This window comes from Phyllobates terribilis, unplaced genomic scaffold (assembly GCF_046119375.1).
Source record: "Phyllobates terribilis strain yellow unplaced genomic scaffold, ASM4611937v1 Scaffold_3__8_contigs__length_932513732, whole genome shotgun sequence".
NCBI classification, from domain to species: Eukaryota; Metazoa; Chordata; class Amphibia; order Anura; family Dendrobatidae; genus Phyllobates; species Phyllobates terribilis.
This window is the reverse complement of record NW_027362763.1, coordinates 61,559,974-61,572,574: the sequence shown is the minus strand read 5'-3', so window position 1 is coordinate 61,572,574 and position 12,601 is coordinate 61,559,974. Positions and strand designations below refer to the sequence as shown.

The 12,601-nt window shown below is 46.3% G+C and overlaps 1 protein-coding gene across 2 annotated transcripts in view; it reads right to left on the bottom strand.

Moving 5' to 3' along the window:
* RCAN2 (regulator of calcineurin 2) overlaps nt 1–12,601 on the bottom strand; it is a 98,195-nt gene that overhangs the window by 71,591 nt on the left and 14,003 nt on the right. For both annotated transcript variants that reach the window (XM_073673924.1, XM_073673925.1), the window contains exon 2: nt 12,135–12,361. In XM_073673924.1, coding sequence (XP_073530025.1) covers nt 12,135–12,359 — 225 coding nt within the window. In that variant the 5' untranslated portion in view covers nt 12,360–12,361. The remainder of the gene's footprint in view (nt 1–12,134; nt 12,362–12,601) is intronic.

Below are 12,601 nucleotides of genomic sequence, written 5' to 3'. Positions count from 1 at the left end.
CAGCAGCTGCGACTCACACTGCGCTATTAAGGAGAAATATTCACCCCTCTCCACTCCCATGGGCATAGAGAGGGGTAAATATTCATTTTCTTTAGCAGTGGGCACAGGTGGTAGCTGCAGCAGCGGCTACTGCGTGCGCACCGCTCCTCTGCCGCCGCAACCCCCCACCATCACCGGTATATACTCTATATACAAGTATATATAAGTATATATAAGTATATACCCCAGTATAAGCAGAGGGGGGCTTTTTCAGCATAAAAAACATGCTGAAAAAGTTGGCTTATACTCAAGTATATAAGGTACTTCTGACATTGTTTTGGGGTTTTGTTTTTACACCGTTCATTGTGCAGTAAAAATTACCTGGCAGCACAATTCTCCAGGTCACTACGATTACACCGATGCCAAACTTGTACACTTTTCATATTTTAGTGAAGTTTTTTTTTTTTTTGGAACAAAAATTTGTTTTGTATAGTCGTCTACTAGGACCTATAATTTTTTCAAAAATTTTCTGTCAATTTTGGGATATGTAGTACATTGTGATCACTTTTTATTCCTTTTTGATGCAAGATAATTGAATAATGCTAATTCAGGCATTTTTTTTTATTTTACTTTTTTTTTATTTTACAGCGTTTCTCGTATATGCTGATTTATTTTACATTTTCACAAACACGGACACAGCGATACCAAATATTTCTTTTTTTAATTTCTTTATTTTTAATAGCAAAAAAGGGGGGGGATTCAAACTTTTATATTTTTTTTAAATTTTTACAAACTTTTTTAAATGAAATTTCAATTTTTTTTTTTTTAAGTTCCCAGAGGGGGAAGAACGTGAACCTTAAAAGTATTGCAGTAAATAGCAAAAATGATATTACTGCTATGAAGCCCAAGCGATCTCATCGCAGGGCTAGAGAATAGGGTTGCTATTGAACTGGTTAAACTATTAATTTTTACAGAGCACTGGGACATTTTTTTTTTACATTTTGATTTTTCACTTTTTTGGGGCTAAAAATTATTTTTGCAATTTAACTTCATTAAAAACTTTGTACTGTTTGGTTTTTACAGGAACTTTGTTGTGGTCTGTGATAAAAAAAAAAATCAGCTGAGAAAATTACAAATAAAAGTGTTATAAATTTTCCCATTGGACCGTCAGAAGAAGCTCACCGACAGATTCTCAGTTTACTCATTCTCATTCATACATAAGGAAAACGGTGCAAATTAATTATAACCAATTACAAAAATGAATTTTACTGTATTGTATAGGTTGTGCCAGCCGAATAAAAAAAAGGTTCCAGCAATTACCAGCAGGTGGCAGCATTGTCTCACAGTCTCTTCCATAGACTTGCATTGTAGGCTGAGGTTTTCTCCTAAGTGACCATGGGCAGCTCCAGGCTCACATAGACCCTTGAGCGATAAGGTTGCAGTGGTCCTCTTATGTCTCATCTTCTTTCATCCACCCTGTATAGCGCAACAATAAGGTCGCCAGCATATAAAAAATGACAACGTGCAAACCGTGCAAAAGTTTTAGGCAGGTGTGTCAAAAAAATGATGCAAAGTAAGAATGTTTTTCAAAAATAGAAATGTTACTAGTTTATTTTTATCAATTAACAAAATACAAAGAAAATTAACAAAAAAAAAATCTAAAAATCAATATTTATCGGCCTTTTCCTTTACAGCAGTATTAATTATTCTAGGTACACTTTTACAAAGTTAGTGATTTTGTAGGATTCCCATCAGACGTATGAGCAACCAATTATACCAAACAGGTGATAATGACCATCATTGTCACATTCAAGTTGAAACAAAATCATTAACTGAAACAGAAACAACTGTGTAGGAGGCTTAAAACTGGGCGAGGAACAGACAAACTCTGTTACAAAGGTGAGGTTGTGGAAGACAGTTTTGTGTCATCGGTCATACACCATGGTAAGGCTGAGCACAGCATCAAGACACAAGGTAGCTATAGTGAATCAACAAGGTCTCTCCCAGGCAAAGATTTCAAAGCAGACTGTGGGTTCCAAGATATGATGTTTAAGATTTTTTGAAGAAGACCCAAGAAATGGGCAACGTTGAGGACCATATATACAGTGGTCGGCAAAGAAAACTTTGACACATCTTGCTTACTTCCCTTTGAAACTGGAAGATGTCCAGCAGTGCCATCAGCCCAAAGCTGACAGTAACCAGTGACTGGCAATAATCCAGCTACAACTACCTATTGAAGAAATCTAGCCAGAAGTGGTCTTCATGGAAGAATTGAGGCCAAAAAAAACATACCATCTACAGAGAAAAAAGGCAAAGTGACTATGCCCATGAGGGATTGGCTAATATTCCTGGGGAACGCTGTCAGATCCATCACATTTGCAGCAGGTTATAACAGCCAGAGGCGCTCTACTAAGTACTAAAGACGCTTATCATGAAGGGATGCATAAGGGTACCTTCAGGAACCCAAAATAAATTGCTAACACCAAATCTACTGCTACGAACGTAGGAAAACTGCACATTCTTCTTCTTCTGATCTAGTGAAATTCCATGTGAAATTGCAGTCAGCATTGTCGGACTTTCTGAATTACTGGATCGCCTCGCCACTTCTTTTCCCTGATAACCCTGCATTCATCAGTGGTGACCCTTGTATGAGGAAAGAGGGGGTTGATCAGAGGAGAGCAGCCGGGACGGACATTCCAGCCCCGGTGGTGGTGACATCATTTACCCGCACTGAGGTCACTTTCCACCGCCCTCGGGGCCAAGCGCTAATAATACTACAAAGAAAAAGTGTTCATCGTCCTAAAAATAGTGACGGCTCATATTGCGGCAGGGATGTGCTGCCTACACGGCGGAGCTCGAGGAAACTGCACGGGATGGTCCGGCCACTACAGGTGGCCGCCCGCTTTCCTGGAATGCTCCCTCGAAGCCATATTTGCCTACTTTCCAGGACCATCTGCCCCCAGGTAATGTGAAGCCCCCTGAAATATTTCAGAAAGTAAGTGCCCTAAATGCAGAATCAGAGAAAAAAGGAAGAGACATGGAAAAAGGAAACATTGTTAGTAGCGCAAAGAAAGAGGCGATCACTGCGAAGACACGGGTAAAAGATTCTGGCTTATCATTTACTGTATAACATTCGACCCCCGGTGTATAACATCCGGCACCTCGCCCCATTATTTAACATCTGGCCCATTGCCCCCCGTGGTATAACATCCAGCCCATCGCTCCAGTATATAATATTCAGCCCATAACCCCCGGTGTATAACATCCGGCTCCTCACCCCCAGTGTATAACATCCGGCACCTCGCCCCATTATTTAACATCTGGCCCATCGCCCCCCCCATGGTATAACATCCAGCCCATCGCTCCAGTATATAATATCCAGCTCATCGCTCCAGTATATAACATCCGGCCCCTCGCCCCCGGTGTATAACATCCGGCTCCTCGCCCCCGGTGTATAACATCCGGCCCCTCTCCCCTCGGTGTATAACATCTGGCTCCTCACCCCAGTATATAACATCCGACCCCTCTCCCCCAGTCTACAACATCCGGCCCCCTCGCCCCCTGGGTATAACATCCGGCCCCTCGCCCCCGGTGTATAACATCCAGCCCCTCTCCCCTCGGTGTATAACATCTGGCTCCTCACCCCAGTATATAACATCCGACCCCTCTCCCCCAGTCTACAACATCCGGCCCCCTCGCCCCCTGGGTATAACATCCGGCCCCTCGCCCCCGGTGTATAACATCCAGCCCCTCTCCCCTCGGTGTATAACATTTGGCGCCTCACCCCAGTATATAACATCCGACCCCTCTCCCCCAGTGTACAACATCCGGCCCATCGCCCCAGTATATAACATCCGTTCCCTCGCCCCCAGTATATAACATCTGGCCCTTCTCCCCTCGGTGTATTACATCCGGCCCCTCTCCCCTCGGTGTATTACATCCGACCCCTCGTCCCAGTATATAACATCTAACCCCTCTCACCCAGTGTATTACATCCGGCCCCTCACCACCAGAGTATAACATCTGGCCCCTCACCACCAGGGTCTAACATCCGGCTCCTCTCCCCCAATGTATAACATCCGGCCCCTCGCCCCTGGTGTATAACATCCGGCCCCTCACTACCTGGTGTATAACATCCGGCCCCTCACTACCTGGTGTATAACATCCGGCCCCTCACTACCTACGACACCTCTCCCCCACTGTATAACATCAGGTCCCTCACCTCCAGTGTATAACATCTGGCCCCTTGTCCCCAGTGTATAACATCCGGCCCCTCGTCCCCAGTGTATAACATCCAGCCCCTCACTCCCAGTGTATAACATCCGTCCCCTCGCCCCCGGTGTATAACATCCGGCCCCTCGCTCCCGGTGTATAACATCTGGCCCCTCGTCCCTAATATATAACATCCGGCCCCTCGTCCCCAGTGTATAACATCCAGCCCCTCACCCCCAGTGTATAACATCCGTCCCCTGGCCCCCGGTGTATAACATCCGGCCCCTCGCTCCCGGTGTATAACATCTGGCCCCTCGTCCCTAATATATAACATCCGGCCCCTCGTCCCCAGTGTATAACATCCGGCCCCTCACCCCAAGTGTATAACATCCGGCCCCTAGTCCCCAGTGTATAACATCCGGCCCCTCGTCCCCAGTGTATAACATCCGGCTCCTCGCCCCTCGTGTATAACATCTGGCCCCTCGTCCCTAATGTATAACATCCGGCCCCTCGTCCCCAGTGTATAACATCCAGCCCCTCACCCCAAGTGTATAACATCCGGCCCCTCGTCCCCAGTGTATAACATCCGGCCCCTCGTCCCTTGTGTCTAACATCCGGCCCCCCCTCCCGGTGTCTAACATCCGGCACCTCGTCCCCCCGGTGTATAACATCCAGCCCCTCGTCCCCAGTGTATAACATCCGGCCCCTCGTCCCCGGTGTATAACATCCAGCCACCTCTACCGGTGTATAACATCCGGCCCCTTGTCCCCCCAATATATAACATCCGGCCCCTCGTCCCCAGTGTATAACATCCAGCCCCTCACCCCCAGTGTATAACATCCGGCCCCTCGCCCCCAGCGTCTAACATTCGGCCCTTCGCCCCAGCGTCTGACATTCGGCCCCTCGCCCCCAGTGTCTAACATTGGGCCCCTCGCCCGCGCTGAATAACATCCGGCACCTCGCCCCCATGTATAACATCCGGCCCCTCGCCCCCGTTTATAACATGTGGCCCCTCTTTTACGATGTATATTGTGTTCCCGACCTCTCCCCAACATCAGTGTCTGACCCCACAAATGGTCTTCTGGATTAAGGGGCAAAAATTGTTCCATTCGTTGCTACTAATTTTGTTATCGGGGTGAAGCAGCAAACATCGGGGGGATTCCTTTCGTGACTGTTACAGAATTGCGTTCTGAGCGGAGTTACTCTGTAAATACTACAATAACGCTGCTGTAAACTCCACGATGAGACGACAAATTCCAGGATTATCACGGAGGGAATGCACGGACACCACAGTGCATGATATACCTTTCAGCCAGGCTTTATTCCCCGGACCTCCGCCTTCCCTCAGCCGTTACTCGCTAACACAATGTGGCACATACTAGGTCGGCTTTACATTCAGATGCCTGAAAATAACCAAGGGCAAAAGCCTAAGATGTCAAGAGAAATGTACAAAAAAGCCACAAATAGTCCCCGTCCCCGAGCGCAGGCCGCGCTGCTCCCGAGACATAATCCTGCTGTACATTAATCAATTGCAGAATGACCCACTTGTACATTATCTAAACTGCGGATCGTGGGGAATCGGATATTCTGCTTCAACAGTAGAGGAAAGGCTGAATGCAGGGGAACCACAACTCCCAGCATGGCTCATCAAAACATGTCTCTTAACCCTTTACCAGTCTGTAATCTGCTGGGAGTTGTAGTTTTAAAACAGGTGGAGAAAAAAAAAACCAAAAGGAAGAAATTAGAATTCGGCAAAATCGCTCGGATCTGGTCGTAAAATATCACTTTGCACAAAATTGGGGGGAAAGGAATCAGCCAGGAAGGGGTAAAAAAAAGCCCCCTCTTTTAGTCACCTAATACCCAAGTGAATAGGAATTACGGGGGAATATGGGGCACATGGAGCCCGTACCATAGTGTGAGGAACGTGGGATGACTTGTCTCCAAATTCCCCAGATCTCAATCCTACCGACCATCGGTGGATGTCTGATCCATGAAATCCGCATCAAAAAGGTCATCAGTATATGACCTATTGCTGCACTCCGGTTTTTGTTCTATACGTAAATTTTTTTTAGCAATTTAGTTTTTCCATATCAAAATCTGTATTAAAAATAAAAAATCTTGCAATTTTCACACCGACCACTAAGCCTATTTTTAGACTCGAACTTCCTGATGTTTAAGGAAACAACACATGTACAAAGCCACAATGGTCAGACCATGACCCTATATTTTGCATTAAAACATGTAATGTGCATGTGCAAAGGTTAGCAGGGTCAGCTGTCACATCGCCTATTGTGAATGGTGGATCCTGTGTTATCAGCTGTGCAAAGAGGTGTTATCAGTCATTGTACAGGAGGAGGAGGAGGTGAGCTGTGACATCATCTATTGTGGATGGTGGATCCTGTGTTATCTAGTGTATATAGAGGTGTTATCAGTCATTGTACAGGAGGAGGAGGTGAGCGGTGACATCACCTATTGTGTATGATGGATCCTGTGTTATCTACTGTATATAGAGGTGTTATCAGTCATTGTACAGGAGGAGGAGGAGGTGAGCTGTGACATCATCTATTGTGGATGGTGGATCCTGTGTTATCTACTGTATATAGAGGTGTTATCAGTCATTGTACAGGAGGAGGAGGTGAGCTGTGACATCACCTATTGTGTATGATGGATCCTGTGTTATCTACTGTATATAGAGGTGTTATCAGTCATTATACAGGAGGAAGAGGAGGTGAGCTGTGACATTACCTATTATGAATGGTAGATCCTGTGATATCTACTGTATATAGAGGTGTTATCAGTCATTGTATAGGAGGAGGAGTAGGTGAGCTGTGACATCACCTATTGTGAATGGTGGATCCTGTGTTATCAGTTGTGTTACCTGTATGTGGCGCCTCTGCGGGTTCAGTCACCACAGAGGTACTGCATCTCACCCAGAGGTTTGGTATCTCACACTCAGGTAAGGAGGGAGTGCTGCCCGGGACCCTAACACCTGCAACCAACACTACACTACTCCAGACCAGCAGGAAGGGCAAGACGCACTGCTACACGGCTGAGCCCTGTCCCTGGCTGGAGTGGGGCGAACCATGTAGTGGGTGTGGGTGGAGGAAGTAAATCAGGGGAGCACTTGTTAGGAATAGTATAAAGAGGGAAGCCATCTTGAAAGGACAGATCAGTCTGAGAGGAGAAGTAGAGGGAGCAGGAGCTCTGTAGGAGCTCTGCTCTGGAGGAGGGCCTAGTCAGAGAGGCCCAAGACTGGAGAGAGAGAGAGAGGAGCAGGAGAAAGGCTCCAGGAACGTGGAAGGGACCCCAGGGGTACGGGAAGTGCTGGAGGCCACCCGTACGCCCGAATCTGCCAGGCGGTGGAGGGGTCAGGTCGCACAGAGGGAACCAGTCCCTAAACTAGCAGAGTTCTTCAAGTCTCAACTAGGAAACCGGAGGCTGCAGTATTTCAGGTACTGCAGCCACTAGCCACATGTGTCTCACCAAGAAGGTGGCCATAGAGGACCGAGGGGACAGAGAATACGTCGCCTGGCAAGGTCCGCGGTCACTGGATTGGGACACTAAGTGTGAGGTGCAGGGAGACGACCAGAAGGAACACACAGAAGGGGATCCCGCTATGTACTCCGGAGATACCCGAGGGTTGGCTGAACCCCTCCCTGTGTAAGCACTGGACGACGTGGGAAGTTATCCTGGCCCTGGTAACTTGGAGTCTGAAAATCGTGAGTAAACCCTGAGGACTGCACCCCACCGTCTCTGTGATCATTATCTGCGCCATCCTCTGCGCTACACCATAACAGCAACATCTACACTGCCCTGGAACTAAGCTCTACCTGTGGAGAGCTAAACCAACTCTGCTGCATTCACACCAGCTCCAGAGGACCTGCTCTGCAGCGGCGGCTCCACATAGAAGCATACAACAGGTGGGGTCACGAACTGTATATATAAAAACTATAAATCCCCTGTAAATATTCCCCTTTTGATTGGCCGCCCTGGGTCACGGACCGGGTCACCGCCACTGTGACATCTCCCCTAGCAATGACCGGCCCGGCTACCGAGCACCCCACGGCCCAGGGGAAGCGTCATCTTACTGTAATCATGACTCTGCTGATAAGGAACCTCTTGAAAACTGTTCCTTAGTATCAATCTAAGTAAAGGCCCTGTAGACAGTGCAAAAATTGCAAGACTGCTAATCCTGTTTTCAATAAAAATTGTGATCTTGGAAAATAAAACGGGTATACAAAAGGGAGTAATGGAAATAATATGAAAACTAAAACTGCCCTCTTTTGGCCTGTTTACAGATTCTATTTAAAGGGGACCTTTTGTTTGCCATAAATTTGTATTTTTATTACCTGGTGTAAATGCCTGAATCCGGCGATGTTTTTCTTTTGTTCCTTCGCCTCTGTGTTCCTGAAATATGGACCCCTCTTCTCTGAGTAAAAATCTAGTCTCTGGGTGTGGTCATTAATAAAACTCTCTAAAACTCTCATCGAGAACCACACCCTCTTGGCTAACAAGCCTAGATTTATAGACAGGGAAGAGGAGGCTATATCTCAGGAACAGAGAGGCGCATGAATAAAAGAAAAACATCACCGGATTCAGGAGAACAGCGGCATTTACACCAGGTAAAAATAATCTATATTTAGAGCAAGTGACAGGTCCTCTTCAAGATCCCCCTTTATTAATTTGGAGTCTTGTAGTACTACATTTCCCCTGTGGGGGCACCTGTCACTCACAGATATCTACACTTCTCCATTGTCTTACGATAAATTATTGCTTAAAGCCTAGTTTAGCTCATTGTTCTGCTGCCCATGTCCTCCCCCATAAGATACTTCCAATCCCAGCACGCTAACATCCATCATAAAAGGAATGGTCTAACATCTGACAATGCTCACCTTCCTGCCCCCAGAACTCCTGTTCCGAAGCAGCCTGGATCTCCCCTAATTTCTGTTTTGGTAGGACAGGCATGTGATCGCTGCAGCCAATCACTAGCTGCAGGGGTGACGAATTGCAATTAAATGGCTGCACAAGTCACAAGTTCATCTGAGCAAAGCAGGAAGAATGGCCACGGCCAGGGGATTCAGGATGGATACTATCTGCCAGGTTTCACCACAGGTCACATCTGGGGGACACTTTGTGATCAGCTTATTGTCAGTGGATCCTTCTAACAAGTAGGATTTTTCTAAAGTGGAGAACCCCTTTAAAACAAGGCTATGATCTGTAGTTACCACTTTGTGCATGTTTTAGATGTTATCTATTGGAGGTAACTGGAACCAAACAGCATGGAGAATGTGTACCTCAGAGGCACAGCCAAAAGAGGCGTCACTCTACCCAGTGCTAATCCTAGAATCGTGATCCACGCGGAGCCGTCCGGCTTAGCACCATTTAGTAAATCCGCACATCTGTCTTATATTTGATTTAAGAGGGCAAAACTTTGGCTACGGTCGAGTTTTTATTTAGGGCGTTATTCACACAGGAAGCATTTTCAGGGGAAATTATAAACTAAATTGTAAAGATACCGCTGCGGTTTCCACTGCGGGTGCACCGCCAACCTCACCCCGATTTCTGCAGGCATAATTTGGTATAATACGGATGTCATATCTGTAGGGCTAGTCAATTTACGCTGAGGGTATTCTCTGCGTCATATGGATGGGGTTTCATGAAATCTCAAAAAAAAACAAAAACACTGGTTTGGAAAACAGACACGTCCAATGTGAACAACACTAATCACGAAGAATGGGTCTTCGAACTGTCCCGCGGGAATGTAGAGATGGCCAAACCTTCATTTATTCTCTATGGGTGGAGATAGCAAACCCCTGTAATCTGCCATATCTCATAGAGAATGACAGTAGTCCATTTCTAGCACAGCATTTCAGAGCCCTATTCTCAGGACCCACCAATTCGCAAGTTATCCCCTATCCCATGGATAGCTATTACATTTTAAATTTTGGGCATGACCCTTTAATGGGACTTGAGCTTTAAACAAATGTTGCATAAATCAATACTAGAAGCGAATATAAGAAACTTTTTAATAAATCTGCTTCTTTCTCCACTTGAGTGACACATCTTTCCGTCCCATCTGCCTTAAAACAGCTTAAATAAGACTGAGAGATCAGATTACAGCTGCCTATTTAAATTTATGGAGAGGAGGTAGGAGAAGAAAGGAGCCGAGTGAGAAGCAGAGGAACAGATTGTGCAGATTCTAGTTAGCACATCCTAGGGCTGGATTGACATCTGCACCGCTCAGTACTGCTGTATAATGTCCTCCATTCTGCTGCTTCTATACTCCATAGAGAGAGGGGAGCAGGAATCTCTCATTTCTGTGTGTGGTTGTTGTTTGGGAGACATTATAGCAGCCAGTCTCCCCCCACTAGCTCAAAGACAACTGAAAATTAGAGATAGTGACTGCAGAGGGCAAAACTGGGGAAAAATGCAGGACTAAAGCCATATAATGGCCAGATATAGTGTTATTCCTCGTGTACGCACAGGACAGCTTATTCTGAAAGACTGACTTGAAAGTATAGTTCCCCTTTAAGCTCTCCAGCCATTGCACATTACAACTGTAAAGATGCAGTAGCCATTCGCTTTTCTTTTCTGGAGCCACGTTCATGAGAACACAGCTTAGTTACTCGCTTTAAAGAGGACCTGTCAGCAGGATATTTGACTGCTAACTAAAGGTATGAGGACAAAGCCCATTTAATGCTTATTATATTCATACTTTGCTAGTAGAATTTAATTTGGGCATTTTTGAGAAGTTTCTTGAAGTTTTATGCTCAAGTGCATGGGGGCGAGCACTTCACTCCGCAGCCCTGCTGTACTTCATCGCCCACCGTCGACCTCTGTCTGGTGATTGACAGGTCACTCTTCCCTCAATGACCTGTCTCCCCTGCGCAGGGGCCGTCATTGCTAGGGTTCGTCTCATCTGTGTCACGCAAGGTGAGGGAAAGACAAATTGCAACAAGAAGGGAAGGAAGCCCAAACACTAGGGAAAGGGGGAGTGTAGACCCCTAGGCAGATCTAATATCACCCTGCCTACCCTACTGTCCCTATATAGGTTCCACACCAATCACCGAGCAGGAACCTAAGCCCTGAATGTCTCTAGAGCTTGGCCCTAGATAGGGAGGGGGTGAGCACTAGTCAAGCCCCACTACAAACTAAAGCCAATAAGGTAGACAAACAAAGGGGATACACTTAGCTTGAGCAGACACCAGATGAGTAACGCCAACTATGCTTCAAGGGCACCACAGAAGAAACTAGCCAACTGCTAGTGCTCCAAGCCAACACAGAGGTACATAATAGAACTATCACCGGCGCCTCTCTGGAGAAACTGAGTTTTTAAACTACCAAGCAAGGGTGTGTCGATCAGCAGCACAAGGTGGAGGTAGCTGCTGGGTCCTAAAGGAAGAAGGATATAACAATACTAAAGAGATCAGAGGATCAAGAAGGCGTCTGCAATGCCAAGCGCAGTGACCTTCTGCAGCCGGCTCCAGAGCGACTGTCTGTCACACCTGACACACCCGTGACAATCAGAAAGGATGGCACATGTGCAGTGAGCTACTAATGACGATGCAAGATTAATTTACCGCAGGTAACTGCATAAGACCTATGCTGTGTTTCGCTTCTTCAAGGGGTCTGCTATTTTATGCATGCAACTAGAGACAGATCTGTTCTAAACATCCATTGCTCTGCTGTTCACTGCCAGTCTGGCATTACAGAGGTGCCACCCCAACTTGTAGACCACATTTTTTGGGGGGACAATTCAAGTTTCACCTCTCCACCAGTCATTGGATGAGTTGATTTATCACTTTGCCAAATTCTAAATATCATGAGAAGAGGGGACTGACCGAAAGCTTGCAATCTAAGGTGAAGAGATAGGGGTGGGTTGGGGTGAGGAGCGATACCCAACCATTTACCGACCCATTACGGGATCAGAACCAATACCCTACCTTGCTGGCTCCATCTTCGAACACGGATTGGTGGACATTGCATGCAAACAGCGAATTTGGAAGGTCGTTGAAGTCGGTGATGCCTTGAAAGTCTTCTTCAGTCAGATATCCAGATAAGTCCTTGCTTCTGTGTATTGGATAGAGCAAGAGGAACTCTCCACACCCGACAACAAAGGCAAAATAACTGGGGTCCCTCATCCCAGCAAAGTATGGGTCTTCCCTCATCCCTGAGAAGGAAGAATGGCAGAAATGAGTATAGTCAAGGTCACACCGAAAACTACAGGTTGTAAAAATATAAGTGTCCTGCCCTTCCAAAGCTCCAGCCATCGTGCCCAAAGGTTGTAGTCACTTCCTACCCACTTTCCTATTACCTTCTATGGACACTTTTGGGGGGAATTTTTTACTGTATTTTTGGCTAAAAATATTTTTTATTAATAATTTTGAGCCATTTACCTCCTCTAGACACT